An 18483-nucleotide genomic window follows, 5' to 3' on the forward strand; every position below is an offset into this window, starting at 1 on the left:
TTCCTCTTGAATAGAGTATGCATAAGTTAATCCTTTTGATATTGAGAATCCAATAATGTCAAGTTATTATGTGACGTTTCCAATTATTATTTAGATGTTACTTTAACTTGTTAATTTTTGTCTGAGGGTAGAGTTGAAAAAAACTAGCTAATTTATATCTTGATTTTCTAAAGTGACACTTATTATGGGACATTTTTTTTAATTAAGGTGATATTTATTATGGGACTGAGAGAGTACTATTTGTGAGTCTATGAGGTGATTATTTGACTACGTTTCCTTAAATTTTTCTAACTTAATTGAATTACTCCCTCGTCCTATACGAGAGATAAAGGATAAATAATTTTGAGATTAAATTTGAGATGAGTTTATTTCACGTTTGGTTGGAATAAAATTACGGTATAATTAATCTCGAGATTAATATTTTATCTCTGTGAGAGGATGGAATAACTAATCCTGAGATGACTTGTTTCCCACCAAACGACCCCTAAATATCTTAGTTTGAGTGGACACAAAATTTAGAAAATAAAAAGAGATTTTTAAATCTTGTGGTCCTAAATTCGTCGCGTTGTTTAAATTGTCAACTTACTAAATATAGAAATAAACTCTCTTTTACCAAAAAGGATAGTAAGACAGTTAAATTGTGAGAATAAATTATCATTATTTGTACCCTCCCATTTCATTTGAATGGGCATAGGTAGGAGAAATTGTTGTGTTTGACAACAAAACTATGGAATCCATGCTATATCATCAGTTTGTTTGCGTTCTGTTGAGTAAACGGTCCGATCTATTTTTGAAAATATTTATGCCGTGTTGCTCATACTTATGTATAAACATCCGATTTTATTCATATTTATGTATAAATACGCTTTTTTATACAATATTATACACTTTATCTGAGTTGATACATTATGTATAATGTTTTTCCTACGTATAATGTTGTATAATATTGTATATATTTACATGACGTAAATTTTTCAAAAGTTATATATTTTTTTAAAGATCTCTTTAATTTTACCCTTCAAAGTTGAACTTATATCTAGCGATAAGGGCGGGAGGATGTTCATCCGTACCCACTCGGCAAAAAAATACAGTAATTATCCTACTTCAACTTTGATTTGCTATGCACTCGTTTGGCCTTTAATCATGAAATGAAGCAGTTAAGATTGTGGGAGTATATATTGTTTTTCAATAATCGGAAGGTTAAGTTGAATTTTCTCTTACTCTAAAATACTTTTGGCATTTGCTTGGCCACATAAGAAAAAATAACCGATGAATAACTAATGCAACTTTTTGGTTGGCTGTAAAAAGAAATATCTCTGTACAACTAATGTAGTGTTTGGTTGTCCGTATTAAATAATATCCACATTATGTAATAGAAAATTTATGTATTATCTTATTAGGAATAAGAATATATATATATATATATATTATAAGAGAACAATGACATTAAGTAAGCAATCCCCACGTAACAATCCTTCATCATTAATTTTCGTATAACATATGAACCAAACTGGTAATGGTTCACATGCTTTATTGATATTAGAAACTTGTATACACCAAAATTCATAAATAATTTCAACTTTTTGCTACGTAAAATCTCCTACGCATCTAGAAACGAGTCAATGAGTTCTCGTTGTAAGCTAGATAGATGAACTCATTATTCTTGTTATTGTTGTTGTTATTGTTACCGGAGAACGATAACAAAATTTCCGTTGCCTTTCATCCATTTGGACCTAAAGGGCTGCCATGGTGCCGCATGGACATACCTCTGTCTTGTTTCATCCCTGCCACTATCAAAAACAAAACAAAAAAACAGAATTAGAGTAGTTCGTATTGAACAAACTTTAAAATACTGCTTACTTTAAATAGGAGTTTGCCCATAAAAACTAAACTATTTTTCACTTTATTTGGAATTTTTGAAGTTGGAGTTGTGTTTGGTTATAGTTTTTTGCAAAGAATATTTGGTTGTTTGAATATACTGAAAGTGAAAGCAGAATTTTAGCTGTTTTTCAAATTTCAAATAAAGTAAAGGTTAGTAACATGGCCTTTAACATATGAGATTAATAAGTAAAATACGAAAATTTGATAGGACCATTATCTTCCGTTCACATTACAGGTGGTTATAGAAAATCATTTCCTCAATTATAAGGTGTGATGAATATTACACATGTAAATTCAAAGATCTAAATATTAGGGGTGAAAATCGTTTACAATCTCAACTTTACATTCAAAACTCAAATATCTCCTTCAACTTTGAACGATAGACATTCTCTCCTTTATCAAAAGTATCTTAGTATTCACTCCCATAAAATTTCGAAATATCATATACGTAATCTTGTTCGCGTAATTGAATAAAAAATATAATCTTATATCTACTTCTGAAAAAAGAAAAAAAAAAAAAGGAAAGAAAGAAAAACAAACACATTAATATAGGAAAATTTAAAGGGGAAATAACTTACTAGTTGTAGCCATTCTAGTGGGTGCTACAGGGAAGAGCAATGCAGCCAAAAGTATAAAGAAAATGAAGAAGGTGAGTGTAGCTTTGTACAACATTTTTACTCAAGCACTAAAAATAATTACTTAGCTTTTATCATATGAGATTGACGAGTGTCATTTTATAGGGAAAATAAAAAAAGATGGGCGAAATTGCAGTGGCCTCTACTTTGGTTCAAAAAGTCAAAGTCTTGCACTAAATTCCACCATTATTTTTTTTCAAAATTAGACAGTAAAAGGTCATCATGGAGATCAATTCTAAGTTTTTCAAACTTTTCGAAAGTGACTTTAGTTCTTTGATCTTCATAGTTGTTCTTAATACCCCTACTTACTAAACAAAATTTCAAATAAGGAGAAAGGGATAATAGTGTGATTGCTTCCTCAATTATCTGTAAATTTTGATTTTAATGTGTCATGAATTGTAAGTCAATTAAAGCTAAATATCTAAATAGATTGTAAGATAAGACATTTCAATTCTCCAAATGCCAATGACCATTTCAACACTTCTACTTGACGGGTAAGTGGACAATTTTGCGTAGAATGTGTCGGGAATTTTTCGGCAACGACATTCCACGAAATTGCAAGACTTGGACAAAATTGCATCTGGCAAAGACCTCCCACTAAATTGAATAAGGTCAAGACTACTAAAATCTTTTTAACTACATAGCGAGTGGGATTTTTTTTTTTTTTGGGGGGGGGGGGGGGGGGGTTGTTGGGGTGGGTCGGGGGGTTACCGGGGCAGCAGAATACTTGTATACCAAATGTGCTTTATTTTCTTTGTACATTAAATAAAAATATTTTAAAAGTTACTCGTCTCGCTAATCCGAAATTATACGGAATAATTCCCCTTAACATAAGAACATTTTTTTTTTTAAAACTCCTTGAATTCCTGCCTCGTCCTCCATGTTCTCGTTTTCTCTTCCTCTCTTTGGTTGGAATAATATTTGAAATTATAGATGTTTTCCCGTCTCTGATTTAAAAAGAACCTAATGGATCGAACTCACAAACGATCCCCACCCCTTACCTCTTTCTCTTTTATTTGTTCCACACGAAGAACTAGAGATATACAAATACAAGGTGGTGATTGAACTTATCATGAGTGAAAATTCGTATAATCAAACTTCTAAAATTTCCCCGCATGCAATGCTTAAAAGATGGAAAAAGCAACTGTAAGCCATAATTTCTCGTCACCTAATTAAAATTTTAAGGCAAGAAAGTCTTACCTTAAATTAGTTTATGAATGATACAACACAATTTAGTTTTCTATGTTAAAAATAACAATTCCCAATTCACTTTCATACAAATCTTGATCTTGATTCCCCATTTTACAGCCTATTGAAAAAATTTCACTTGAAGTGGAGCTTCCATACTTCTCTTAAATTAGAGGAACCATCTGTAACCTCAGCAACCAGTGAAGCTGCTAATATACCTGATGAAGGAAAAATTCATTTGAGGTTAAGTTGAATTTCCTCTTACTCTAAAATACTTTTGGCATTTGCTTGGCCACATAAGAAAAATAACCGATGAATAACTAATGCAACTTTTTGGTTGGCTAAAAAGAAATATCTCTCTGTACAACTAATGTAGTGTTTGGTTGTCCGTATTAAATAATATCCACATTATGTAATAGAAATTTTTTGTATTATCTTATTTGGAATAAGAATATATATCTATATATTATAAGAGAACAATGACATTAATTAAGCAACCCCCACGTAACAATCCTTCATTATTAATTTTCGTATAACATATGAACCAAACTGGTAATGGTTCACATGCTTTATTGATTTATTAGAAACTTGTATACACCAAAATTCATAAATAATTTCAATTTTTTTGCTACGTAAAATCTCTCTACGCATCTAGAACGAGCCAATGAGTTCTCGTTGTAAGCTAGATAGATGAACTCATTATTCTTGTTATTGTTGTTGTTATTGTTCTGGGAGAACGATAACGAAATTTCCGTTGCCTTTCATTCATTTGGACCTGCAGGGCTGTAATGTTCCGGATTGGGAGTCACCAAAAAAAAAAATTAGAATAGTTCGTATTGGCCAAACTTTAAAATACTGCTTACTTTAAGTAGGAGTTTGCCCATAAAAACTAAACTATTTTTCACTTTATTTGGAATTTTTGAAGTTGGAGTTGTGTTTGGTTATAGTTTTTGCAAAGAAAATTTGGTTGTTTGAATGTACTAAAAGTGAAAGCAGAATTTTAGCTGTTTTTCAAATTTCAAATAAAGTCGGAAAAAAAATCGGGAAAAAAGTGAATAATTATTTACAATTGCTTTTTTTTTTGGTCAAAATTCCCTAGTAATCTGTTACTGAATCATCCACCATTTCATATGTCTTCAATAAAAACGGCGCCGGACCTCCACCGCCGCCGCCGCGGAGGCAGTGATTATATCCATATAGAGAGAAGAGAAGAGAAAAAAAAAGAAGAAATTATAGTAGATGATAATGGAGTTTTCCCAAGGTTACGAGTTGGTTGTTTTTGAGGTTTGACTTCAATGTTTGCGTTCTTTTGAGTCTTGTGTCTTGACTGGTCCCTGATGATTTTTTTTTTTTTTTTTTGGGATTTTGAGTCCGGTCGTGATAGTTTGGTGTTTCGTTTAATATTACTGCATGTTATACGTTGTCGGTTTCAAGTTACGCGAATCTATTACTCTTTTTATTTCATAATAAGTATCATCTTAGCTAAAATATCAATAATGAAATGTAAGGTTTACTAAACTATTCTTATATAATAAAAATAAATTATTTTTTTCTTTTGAATAGAGCATGCATAAGTTAATCCTTTTGATATTGGGAATCCAATAATGCCAAGTTATTATGTGACGTTTCCAATTATCACTTAGATGTTACTTTAACTTACAAGTTTTAGAGGTAGCAAAAAAAAAACTAGCTAATTTATATCTTGGTTTTCTAAAGTGACACTTATTATGGGACATTTTTTTTTTTAATTAAGGTGACGTTTATTATGGGACGGAGGGAGCACTATTTGTGAGTCTATGAGGTGATTATTTGACCACGTTTCCTTAATTTTTCTAACTTAGCAATTACCCCCTCGTCCTATACGGGGATAAGATAAATAATTTGTTTAAAATTGAGATTTTTATCTCACTTTTTTGGAATAAAATCACGGATAATTAATCTCGAGATTAATATTTTATTTGAATAATAATAATCCCGAGATGACTTGTTTCCCACCAAACGACCCCTAAATAGTGGACACAAAATTTAGAAAAAAAGAAGAGATTTTTAAATTCTGTCAAATTTTTCGTTTTGCTTGTGTCAACTTACTATAGAAATAAACTCTTTACCAAAAAAGGATAGTAAGCTTCTTTGAGAATAAATTATCATTATTTGTACCCTCCCATTTCATTTGAATGGGCACCGGAGAAATTGTTGTGTTTGACCGCTTGGAATCCATGCTATATCATCAGTTTGTTTGCGTTCTGTTGAGTAAACGGTCCGATCTATTTTTGAAAATATTTATGCCGTGTTGCTCATACTTATGTATAAACATCCGATTTTATTCATATTTATGTATAAACACCTTTTATACAATATTATATACTTTATACAAGGTTGATACATTATGTATAATGTTTTTTCCTACGTATAATGTTGTATAATATTGTATATGACGTTACATGACGTAAATTTTTCAAAAGTTATATATTTTTTTAAAGATCTCTTTAATTTTACCCTTCAAAGTCGAACTTATATCTAGCGATAAGGGCGGGAGGATGTTCATCCGTTCACCGCAAAAAAATACAAGTAATTATCCTACTTCAACTTTGATTTGCTATGCACTCGTTTGGCCTTTAATCATGAAATGAAGCAGTTAAGATTGAGGGAGTATATATTGTTTTTCAATTATCGGAAGGTTAAGTTGAATTTTCTCTTACTCTAAAATACTTTTGGCATTTGCTTGGCCACATAAGAAAAAATAACCGATGAATAACTAATGCAACTTTTTGGTTGGCCGCATAAAAAGAAATATATGTATCTCTGTACAACTAAGGTAGTGTTTGGTTGTCCGTATTAAATAATATCCACATTATGTAATGGAAAATTTATGTATTATCTTATTTGGAATAAGAATATATATCTATATAATATAAGAGAACAATGACATTAACTAAGTAATCCCCACATAACAATCCTTCATTATTAATTTTCGTATAACATATGAACCAAACTGGTAATGGTTCACATGCTTTATTGATTTATTAGAAACTTGTATACACCAAAATTCATAAATAATTTCAACTTTTTTGCTACGTAAAATCTCCTACGCATCTAGAAACGAGTCAATGAGTTCTCGTTGTAAGCTAGATAGATGAACTCATTATTCTTGTTATTGTTGTTGTTATTGTTACCGAAGAACGATAACGAAATTTCCGTTGCCTTTCATGCATTTGATCTTGGAGGCAGTGGCGGAGCCAAGATTTTTGCTGAGGGGGTTCAAAATATAAAAAAGTAAACATACGAAGAAGCCTAAAGGGGTTCAACATCTACTATATATGCATAAAAATAATGTTAACCTTGTAAAAATAGTATTTTTTTCTTCCGAGGGGGTTCGGATGAACACCCTCCGCTCTATGGTTTTCCGCCACTGCCTGGATGGCTGTGATGGAGCCGACTGGGAATAGCTCGGACTTGTTGCGTCCCTGCCACTGTCAAAAACAAAACAAAAAAACAGAATTAGAGTAGTTCGTATTGGCCAAACTTTAAAATACTGCTTACTTTAAATAGGAGTTTAATTTGCCCATAAAAACTAAACTATTTTTCACTTTATTTGGAATTTTTGAAGTTGGAGTTATGTTTTGTTATAATTTTTTGCAAAGAATATTTGGTTGTTTGAATGTACTAAAAGTGAAAGTAGAATTTTAGCTGTTTTTCAAATTTCAAATAAAGTCGGAAAAAAATCGGGAAAAAAATGAATAATTCTCATGGCCAACGGGTATGCTTTTTTTTTTTTGGTCAAAATTCCCTAGTAATTTGTGTTTTACTAATTGATTTGAAAAGTATGTTTGCCTATATTAGGCATCAATTTGTGCTTGACTAAGGTTTTAAAAGTGCTTTTAGGAAAAAACTACTTTTCAACTTTTGAAAATAGCTTCTGCTAGAACTTGACCAAACACCTCAACTCTCTTAAATAAACACTTTTAACTTCCCGAAAGCTAAAACATGTGTTTGAACATTACTGTACGTACAATTAACAGTGTGAATTCAAAGATTTAGTTGTTTATCAATTACAGTATAATTTCTAGCTTCATATTTGTAGTTACAAAGTGACAATTACATAAATAGATATTTGTAATTGAAGTATATGTTTTCTATATCACACACATTAACATAGCAAATCAAAAGGAAGAAATAACTTACTGAATTTATCCATTCTTGTGGGTGGTACAGGGAAGAGCAATGCAGCCAAAAGTATAAAGAAAATGAAGAAGGTGAGTGTAGCTTTGTACAACATTTTTTCCCTCAAGCACTAAAAATAATTACTTAGCTTTTATCATATGAGATTGACGAGTGTCATTTTATAGGGAAAATAAAAAAAGATGGGCTAAATTGCAGTGGCCTCTACTTTGGTTCAAAAGTCAAAGTCTTGCACTAAATTCCACCATTTTTTATTTTTTTTCAAAATTAGACAGTGAAAGGTCATCATGGAGATCAATTCTAAGTTTTTCAAACTTTCCGAAAGTGACTTTAGTTCTTTGATCTTCATAGTTTTTCTTAATACCCCTACTTACTAAACAAAAACGCAATAAGGAGAAAGGGATAATAGTGTGATTGCTTCCTCAATTATCTGTAAATTTTGATTTTAATGTGTCATGAATTGTAAGTCAATTAAAGCTAAATATCTAAATAGATTGTAAGATAAGACATTTCAATTCTCCAAATGCCAATGACCATTTCAACACTTCTACTTGACGGGTAAGTGGACAATTTTGCGTAGAATGTGTCGGCAAAGACATTCCACTAAATTGAATAAGGTAAAGACTACTAAAATCTTTTTAACTACCTAGCGAGTGGGATTTTTTTTTTTTTTGGGAGGGGGGGCGGGGGGTTGTGGGGAGTGGGTCGAGCGGGGGATGGGGTTACCGGGGCAGGAGAATACTTGCATGCCAAATTTGTTTTATTTTCTTTGTACATTAAATAAAAATATTTTAAAAGTTACTTGTCTCACTAATCCGAATTTATACGGAATAACTCCCCTTAACATAAGTTTTTTTTTTTTTTTTTAAACTCCTTGAATTCCTGCCTCGTCCTCCATGTTCTCGTTTTCTCTTCCTCTCTTGGGTTGGAATAATATTTGAAATTATAGATGTTTTCCCGTCTCTGATTTAAAAAGAACCTAATGGATCGAACTCATACGTTGTACCTGATCCCCACCCCTTACCTCTTTCTCTTTTATTTGTTCCACACGAAGAACTAGAGATATACAAATACAAGGTGGTGATTGACCCCTTATCATCAAGGTGAAAATTCAGATAGTCAACAAACTAAACTACCAAAATTTCCCCGCATGCAATGCTTAAAAGATGGAAAAAGCTGACTGTAAGCCATAATTTCTCGTCACCTAATTAAAATTTTAAGGCAAGAAAGTCTTACCTTAAATTAGTTTATGAATGATACAACACAATTTAGTCTTCTATGTTAAAAATAACAATTCCCAATTCACTTTCATACAAATCTTGATCTTGATTCCCCATTTTACAGCCTATTGAAAAAATTTCACTTGAAGTGGGCTTCCATACTTCTCTTAAATTAGAGGAACCATCTGTAACCTCAGCAACCAGTGAAGCTGCTAATATACCTGATGCTCGATTCATTTGAGGTTAATTTCTTGTTGAAATTCTAAAACAAACAGCTCAACAGCCACGGAAATAATGAGAAGGGTTCACAGCAACGACGAGAGAAAGGAACAACGATCGATGACTACAATCAAACTTCTCTATAACAGCGTCATTTGTCACGATATTTTTTGGTTACTATAGCAAAATGCTGTTATAGAAACATATAATATATAACATAACATGAAAATTGACATATGTATACTTCCTAAGACAAACTGACTGAAACGGAAGGAGTAACTGATAAATCACCTTAGGAAGTATATTATATTTCAACTTTCTAAGAATGAGAGTAAAAGTAAGCAGATCAGCTCACCGTCTTTCTCCACTATGGAAATAAATCGCCTTGATCCACCACCGACACCAAAATAATACTTCTTTGCAGCTAGATATACAACTCCATGAGAACTACGTAAACACTGCACAAAAAGAAAAAAAAATGGAAGGAAAGCAATAGCTCAGACAAGAGGTAACTCACTGATAAAACTAAAATTAGAAGTTCATCAACCAAAACAAACCTTTTTAACAAGTTTGTATAGACCAGGTAGAGTAGAAACTGAGTAAACTGTCTCTGCCATTAAAATTATATCATAACCGGCAGCCTCATCAACTGTTTGGCTGTTTTTTGTGTCACTGTCATCAGCGGGCACATGAGGAAGAATCTGATGAGCTTCGTTCCAATCACTTGCAAAGAAGCGAACTTCGGGGCTATTATTGTCATCTGTGGCTGACAAGTTTTGTTGAATATTGGCATTGACATTTGGAATTGTTAGGCATTGCAGCACCTCGGCGTTGAAGTCCTGAAAGTGTACAGCACAAGCACCCTAGTACACCAAAAGCAAAAAGCTTAATCAAGAGAACCATGAGACAATTAATCGAAAATTAATTAAGGGATTTATGTACCTTAAGGCAGGTGAAGATACCAGGAAGACCATGACCACAACCAAGCTGAAAAAGAAAATATGAAAGAGAGGCAACAAGACTAATAAGGGAAGATAATTACAAGAGTCAAAATTCGTTGGCAAATCTAAAACTATTAGGGTGTTGATCCTCCACGATAATCGCAACTGAAAGCTAAAAGTGATAATAATAGTAACCATTACTAAGTCTTATATAAATGAGGGAATTGACATACGTTTTAATAGGAAATCAACATATATATTGACCTTAACAGTTTCTGCTCAATCAAACAGTAACCATACTCAAAAAAAATAAAAATTTAAACTGAAAAAGGGACAAAACAAACAAACTACAGAAAACACTTTCTCAAGTGAAAAACCTGAAGTCTAGTGAAAAGGGACCGATCGGAGATGCAAAATTTCCTCTCCTAGAGATTGTGTCTCTGGGTATTCAATAGTAACTTATAATGATCATAGTCAGTAAGCACTTGCACAAGTGTAGTATAAAGGAGAATCACCCATCTAATAGCTCTTTCTTCGGCAGAATCATGTGACTTATATAGGGAAAGAAAAAATACTTTAGTATGCGTAACGAACAATAGACCTTTTTACAAATCAGATATCACTTTAACTAAAACTGCAACGAGAAGGTAAATGTAAAAAGAACTAATGCCAAGAGTGGATTTAATAAGTTAGGATTAGCAGTGTCTAGGCATAGCAAACAAGATCAAAGATTCACCTCCACATTAGGAACCCACCTCTAAAACTCTTTTTCCAGCCAATGATAATTGCCCGCTTTGCATCTCAGAGTTCAGAGTCTTAACTAAATCTAATGAACCTTCCCACAATTTCAGCCGAGGAAGAAACCGAAGGCTCGGGTGAAGATTAGGCTCAGGGGCCTTATGTTTTTTTTTGTTTTTTTGTTTTTTTTTTTTTGTTTTTAAGGCCATTTGTTCGAGCCTTTGTAATTCCTCTATGCGTATGTATATATAAAAAGAAAAGATTTTCATTCGGCCTATTCTTCGCCTTTCGTTCCTTTATAAAGTATTCCTCGGTTTGTTGTTTGTCCGATTCATGCCATTGTTTTGGCTTGCCTTATTGTTTCGGCCAGAATAAAATTCGAATGGTAATGATTCGTAATCGGGTTTTAGTCCGTGTTAACTTTAATCGTTGTTTTATTTATAAGTTGCAAGATAGACCAAATCACAATATTTTTTGTGTTTTTAGACTGTAATCTTTAACCGCTTAGACCGTAGTCTTTTAAGTTTACGTAAGTTTCTTAGACCGTAGTCTTTAACCGTTTAGACCATAGTCTTTTAAGTTTACGTAAGTTTCTTAGATCGTAGTCTTTAACCGTTTAGACCATAGTCTTTTAAGTTTGCGTAGTTCGCATGCTTAGGAGTCTGGTCCGGCGAAAATGCAATATTGGCAATACTAGATCATCTTGATCGAGACAAGATTTTTATTGATAGACCGACCGGAGATGAATCGCACTCGTTGCGTTTGATAAACTAATTGGACACGATTCAATCGATCGTTTGGTCTTTACATCTGGCCCTATCGTTCAAGCCTTGGCTTTACATAGTTATCACTTAGCCCATTGTCGTGGCAAGAACAAACTAATTGGACACGATTCAATTGATCGTTTGTGTTACACCTCTCATTTTCATACGTTGAGTTTCAAAAGCTAATTGTCCTAGCCTTTTAAGTAGGACAAATTTTTTTTTCGAGGTCATGGGGATAGATATGTCCATCTTGAGTATATAAAGGAGTAAAACCATGTTTAATAAGCCTCGGGAAGGTTTAAGACTCGTCGATCATCGGAGTTAAGTTTGATGGAAGTTTGGCAAAAAATATTGCGCACTTTGGCACAACACGCGAGCAAAGAAACTTGCTAAGAAAGTGTGCCAAGAAATTTGGTGATTTTGCAACGACACACATGCATTTAGCAAACGCATTTGGTCGGTCCAGAATTTTCTGGACCACTATGTATAGAACCAATTCGACCCAAATTCATTATTTTATCATTTTTGGGCATAGAAACCTCTAGAATATCCTCCACACTTCATCCACAAGAATCCAAAGGAAATTGATGATCAACTTCGTTCAAACCAACATAAATCAAGAGTGTGAAACCCATTAAAGTCATCTAAGCCAAGAAATTCCAAGAGAGTGAACTAGAGTTTTGGTGCAAGAGGTGTATTACCATTCAAGGCTTATTCCTCCATCATCTAAGGTGGGTTCATGATCTTTCCAGGTAGTTTGAAGTATTGATAAGTTGAAACACTTGGATTGTACTAGAATATAGCAAATGGGTCATAAATGGAATAGTGTCAATGTTTAGTAGTAGTGGAAATGAATCATGAAAATGGATATGTTGTGATTGTAAATACGTTATACATGACATTTAGAACATGGAATAAGAATTGTATGAGAAAGAACGCGATAGTGAACTTTGGTCATGATTATGGGGAATCAAGTGAAATTGCTAAACGTGGGTAACGAAGTGAATGATGCTTGTTGTTTACGATATTGTGATTGTCGTTATGAATGTTTGGGAGTTGATATGGAATATGGGGAAGTAGTATAAACAAAGCCCAATTTTCTCTAGCTTTAGTAAGCACATACTTGTAATTGTGTAGCTAATGACGACACAAATTCTCTCAAGGTAAAACGAGTGCATTAAGGGAGAACCTAAAGAATAAAATAGCTACAAAGGTATGTGAGGCTAGTCCTTTCTTTCTAAGGCATTGAATCTTATGACATGTAATTCCTTCTTCTTCATGAATTCCTATCTTCAAGGTAACAAAGAGTCTATGTTCACAAATAGCTATATAATATGAGAGGTGCATTATGAATACGATAATGATAATGACGAGCTTAAGTCTAAAGATCCTAGTTCATGATATGATGTCTTTATGAAGTTAATGATGTCGACTATGACTTATTGATGTTTTACTTATGTGTACTCACCTTAAAACGTTAGTCCCTCCGAGGTGAGATATAACGCTTATGATTACTCCACAACGTAATCGGGGGTTCACGACCTTATGTCACCCCCGGTATAGCGCCCTAAGTTCTAATGTATGTTTTGATGATAAATGCATAATGATGTTGAATTATGATAGAGCCATGATATACCATGAGATGAATAATAATGATAAGTATATGATATGTACGACGATGTGATTCCACCGTAACGGACATGTATGACGGGACTTTAGTTCCGTGCCTAATTGGGACACATTTTGACGGCGGGCGCTATGATTCCACCGCGCAAAATCGGACACGATCACCACTAGTGGGCTGCATATGATGGTTACCGGACGCGGGTTAACGATGATGATGTATGAATGATATGATGACGTATGAATGGTATGATGATGTGTACGATATGATTATATGGTAGTTCCTATGATATGTTACGTATGATATATACGTAAAATGAATCCATACAAAGGTTATGTCTCCCATATGCCTTATGATTTTCTTATTAAGTTCATTTCGCTCATGCCTTACATACCGGACAATGTTCAACGTCTTTTTCTTTAGAACGTATTCGTACAACGAACTCATCCATAGGAGCTAATGCCTGCGAGCCCTCCTTTGTTCCGTCTTTATTTTGATATTTTGTGTATATATATATTTTGGGCACGACGGGGTCTGTCCGTCCATATGTCTAGTACTCTAGTAAAGGCTCGTAGATACGCGTGTGGGTAGTATGGTCTCGCAGTTTCTCATTGTATATACATATATGTATTATTTTGATGGCCAGGTGGTTTATATACATATAAAGTAAATATGTTTCAAATGATAATAGTTTTCTATGATTATGAGCATATATTATGAATATATATAACGAGAATGAGCGGTGTTCGGTGGTTATTTAAAATAGTCGGGTCGTGACTTTTGGTCCTTACATCTGGTCTTATCGTTCAAGCCTTGGCTTTACATGGTTATCACTTAGCCTATAGTATAGTAGTCCCCTAGTATTAGATTCCGAAATATAAGGGCTCGTGTACTATTAGTGAGTGCATCTCCGGTCCCATCTTTGTCGGTCCGCTCATTTGCATAGAAATAGCTCATTAAAAACCTTGCTGAAAACCCACTTCGGGACAAAATGATCGAAGGGAAAAAGACTGCAGCACGAGCTTTCAGTCTTAAGTCTATGACTTTCCAGTTTTCACTGCGCTGCTCCCCATGGCCCTTGGGTTGTATCCCTGGTTAGATTGAGAGAGAAGAAAAATCAAAAAGAAAAGTTATTCGTACCTTTAATAATAATACCTCTTTAGGTGTGCCACGTTCCAGTTATTTTTCAACTGTTTTCCTCTTCGTTCGACCGATAGGAACCTTTCCTGTTATGCGGTGACTCGATATACTTCCCAATTCGGGGCTAGTTTCTCTTCGTGGGGGTTCTTGGTGTGGAGTGTGACTTTCCTCAGTACCAAGTCCCCAATTTGAAAGTGCCTGAAGTTAGCCCTTCGGTTATAATATCTTTGCATCTTTTGTTTTTGTGCGGCTATCCGGATATGAGCAGCTTTCCTCTTTTCGTTCATGAGATTCGGAGAAGACATTGCTTCACGATTCGAGTCCTCTGGCATATTGGAATCTTAAGCTTGGTTCACCAACTTTCGACGGTATTAGGGCCTCGCTCGTATACCGAGGAAACGAGTTTTCCGGTGCTCGATCTTATCGTCGTGCGGTAAGCCCATAAAACCTCGAGGGAACCTCCTTTCCACCGGTGCTTGTAGCCGCCGCCTCTTTTCTTTGATTCTCGGTATAATTTTATTGGTAGATTCACCGACCGTTCGCGCTTGGGTGATATGGGGTGGACAAGATCTTCTTGATCTTGTATTCTTCGAAAAACTTGCTGACCTTGCTACCTATGAGCTGCTTCCCGTTATCACACGCGATTTTAGCGGGCCACGAATCGATAGATTATATGGTCATAAATGAAATCAATAACTTCTTTCTCTAGACTTTCTCGAGTGCTGTTGTTGACACCCGATTTTGTCCCGCCCTCTTTTCCAAAATATTATTTACGAATAATTTTGTATACTTTACCACAATTATTTGCCTTCTATTAATATGGTCGTTTTCCATTGTCCAGCTTAGTCATCACCTATTATCGTTATTATTATTACTATTTTTTTTATTATTATTATTAATATTATCACCATTATTATTATTATTATTTATTTTTTTTTTTTATTTTTATTAACGTTATATTTATTATTATTATTATTATTATTATTATTATTATTTATTATCTTGCGAGCACTTAATATTATAATTATTAATATTATTATAATCGCCATCTTAATATTATTGTTATTTGTTATTATTATTGTTATTATTGTTGTTATTATTATTATTATTATTATTATTATTATTATTATTATTATTATTATTACTATTATTTTTTATCATACATGAGCACACTAATATTATAATCGCGATAGTTGCTTTTAACATTTTTTTCGTCTTATGTAAGACGATCGCATTTGTTTTATACAATTAGACAATAGCATTTACTTACGTTAACTATTATGATATCGTATAGTTTTCATCGCCATGTAACTACGGGTAATTATACTTTGCATTGCATAATTTGTTCACTTAAGCATATAATAATGTATGATTTATTAAAAGATGATAGATCATTTTAAAAGGGGCCACAGCCCATTTTTTAGGGCTAACACGGAGCCTTCATTAGCCCAACAATTACAATACCCGTTCGGCCCTTTCCATTTCTTCTAACAAAGAGAAAATACCAAGAAACCTAATCTCCAATCAGCCGTCTCTTTCATCCCTTTTCTCTTTGAAGCAAAGCTTCAACCCCTCCATCAATGGCAGAAATTCGCCCTTCCCTTTTTCGTGAAAGATCTGACCATGTCCGTCCAAAATACCCGTCTTAATTTGACTAGCTGCTCCTTCACGTGATTCAGCCGCTCCAATTTTTTTTCCATTTTCGCGTCGATGTCAGCCGCGGCTCAGCCATGGCCAGACCTTGTCTGTCCCATTTCGCACAAAATTTGTCCCTACGCCTGCTTGTCTATGTGCTCTGTTGAAGGTTTTTCCAAAGACCAAAAGTGATCGAACCATTTTCGGGTAAGGTCAAGGTCGAACCACGCGAAAATCTGCTCAAAATATTGTCCATATTCAGATTTTACAGTTCCTTTTGACCCGTCTTCAAATGCTCGTTGATGAAAATCCCGCCTAAAATTGTGAATCTGAAAACCCTACTTGTATCCTATAAATATGAGCATTTTAGAAGAAAAGGGGAGTTTTTTTTTTTGGTTCCGCCTCCTCTTCCCTTTCAATCTTCAAAGCCTTTGTTAGCTTAATCTTCAAATACCAACTTCAAAAAATCATCTTCATCCTTCAGATCTCTGTCCACTTTCAGCTGTGGAGAAGAATCGTTTGGTTTTAACCGCGTCACTTTGTTCTTAAGCGAGTTTGGATCGCGTCGGATCACAGACCTAAAAGCTCCAGTTCACTGCACTCGAAAGAGGTAAATAATCCTCCTTTTAGTTAGTCTAATTCCAGTTTAGTAGTGTGACAGCACTTATGTGTTCATGTATGTTTTGTCGACTTAGTTGATTTCGTTTCAGTTTAGTAGCTCAATAGCATCTGTGTATGTTTGTGTTTTAGTTGGTTTAGTTTCCGTTTAGTAGTTAACAGTATTTATGTGTTTATGTCTTAATTTAGTTTAGCTTTGTTTCATTTTTAGTGGTATTTGACATCTTCATATAAGCTCATGATGAATGATTTGTGAAGGATTAATCAAGTTCACACTAGTTGCAAATCTGCGATAAAAGTTAATATATGTTTTCTCGAAGTTCTATTTTGGTTAAGTTCCTACATCTGCTAGCCTTAAAAATCCATGTTGCCAAAACAGTCATGAGTCTAAAAGGTTTAATCCATATGTGTTTTCATTCATGTCCAGTATGTGTAGTGCGTGCATTACTATCTCAGCTAAGATGCCCATAGGATGTTATTGAGCTTGCTTTTCTCTGTAAAACGAATGTTAGTTTGGCTCTTATCTATCATCTACTCGAAGTGTGATTTTGTTGATTGCAAATGGTTTCACGCTTGGTAGTCGACATTGTAAGGGGTTGTTGAGTCTAATTATATCTAACTTTGTCATCCCTACCTTGTGACAGCCCCTATTTGATCTGAAATGTCCTGTTTGATCCTTGTTCTATTGAGCATAATACATGTCTACTGCTTTCACGACTCAAAACTGTTTGCATATCACCATTAGCAGAAGGAAAGTTAAAAAACGCATATAAGTTTGTTTGGGGTCTGTCTGAACTGAGTGGCGTTTTTTAAAACTAAAATGGCATGATTTAATAAGACATAACTCTGCCTATGCTCATGAGGATCTCCTATGCTGCTGTTTTATTTCCATCGCTGTGGCTATCCTTGGGTGCTTGTTTGCTACTGCAATGTAATGCTGATACTATACTTAGGAACTGCTGATCACTGCATTTTGTTGGCTTGTGCTTACCTTATTTGAGCTATTTTCTGCCCATTTTTTGAGCTGAAAACATGCTGTTTTGGGCCATGTTACTGCCTGCACTTTGGTTGTTTGCTGTTCGTTATTACTCATTCATCTGTGAAACTTTGCCATGAGTTGTCGTGTCCATTTGTCGCTGTATACTACTTGTGGCTGCTGAATATGAAGCCAAACCGTGGCTCCAGCTGTTGATTGCTACATTTTCGGATTTTTGTGTGTATTCTCGCTTGGCCTGCAAAAGATATATTTGAACTATAAGAAAGATGGTCGAATTAGTAAAGAATTTGTGTTTAAATTATGACATGTTCTCTGCAAAAAATGTGATTTTGTTTGTGGACTGCTTGCTAATCTTTATTTTTCTTTCTTCACATGTACACTTCGGAGCAAATTGGGGTCTTCATAAAGACTCTCACCACCTGAGCAGTCTCATTTTGAGACTGAGCCGCCGCTAGACAACAAACGTGCATCTCCATTTCATTCACTTCTCTCGCTCTCTCGAGCACATCCGAATAGAAACAAAAGGGAAACCGGGAGTCCGCATTTGCTTCTTCATCAACTCTTCTCGGCTCTTGAAATGTCTGAACCAAAAAAAAAAAAAAAAAAGTGGAGGAGAGGAGAATGATCGCTGCATTCTATTACTTTTTCTTATGGTTATTCGTCTTGCTTTTCTTAATTTGTGTTGTTTATCTAGGAGTATTAGG

General features: G+C 34.2%; 1 protein-coding gene across 1 annotated transcript; it reads right to left on the reverse strand.

The window, feature by feature from the left end:
• Window positions 1-3659: 3659 nt before the first annotated feature.
• LOC132039632 (uncharacterized) lies at window positions 3660-11110 on the reverse strand. Its single transcript, XM_059430132.1, has 5 exons — window positions 11019-11110; window positions 10265-10309; window positions 9880-10185; window positions 9678-9780; window positions 3660-3922 (listed from the first exon to the last, which is right to left on the reverse strand). The coding sequence occupies exons 1-5, from the start codon at window positions 11061-11063 to the stop codon at window positions 3840-3842; spliced, it is 582 nt and encodes a 193-aa protein (XP_059286115.1). The 5' UTR covers window positions 11064-11110; the 3' UTR covers window positions 3660-3839.
• Between the last annotated feature and the right edge of the window lie 7373 nt (window positions 11111-18483).

Source organism: Lycium ferocissimum, chromosome 12 (genome assembly GCF_029784015.1).
Source record: "Lycium ferocissimum isolate CSIRO_LF1 chromosome 12, AGI_CSIRO_Lferr_CH_V1, whole genome shotgun sequence".
Classification (NCBI taxonomy): Eukaryota; Viridiplantae; Streptophyta; class Magnoliopsida; order Solanales; family Solanaceae; genus Lycium; species Lycium ferocissimum.

Bases quoted from the DNA above. Each gene is read 5' to 3' on its own strand.
- LOC132039632 (XM_059430132.1), bottom strand. From the start codon at position 11,063: ATGCAAAGCGGGCAATTATCATTGGCTGGAAAAAGAGTTTTAGAG. The intron at 10,186-10,264 runs GTACATAAATCC...TTGGTGTACTAG, and splicing joins GTATCTTCACCTGCCTTAAG to GGTGCTTGTGCTGTACACTT. The intron at 9,781-9,879 runs GTTTGTTTTGGT...CTTTTTGTGCAG, and splicing joins TATACAAACTTGTTAAAAAG to TGTTTACGTAGTTCTCATGG.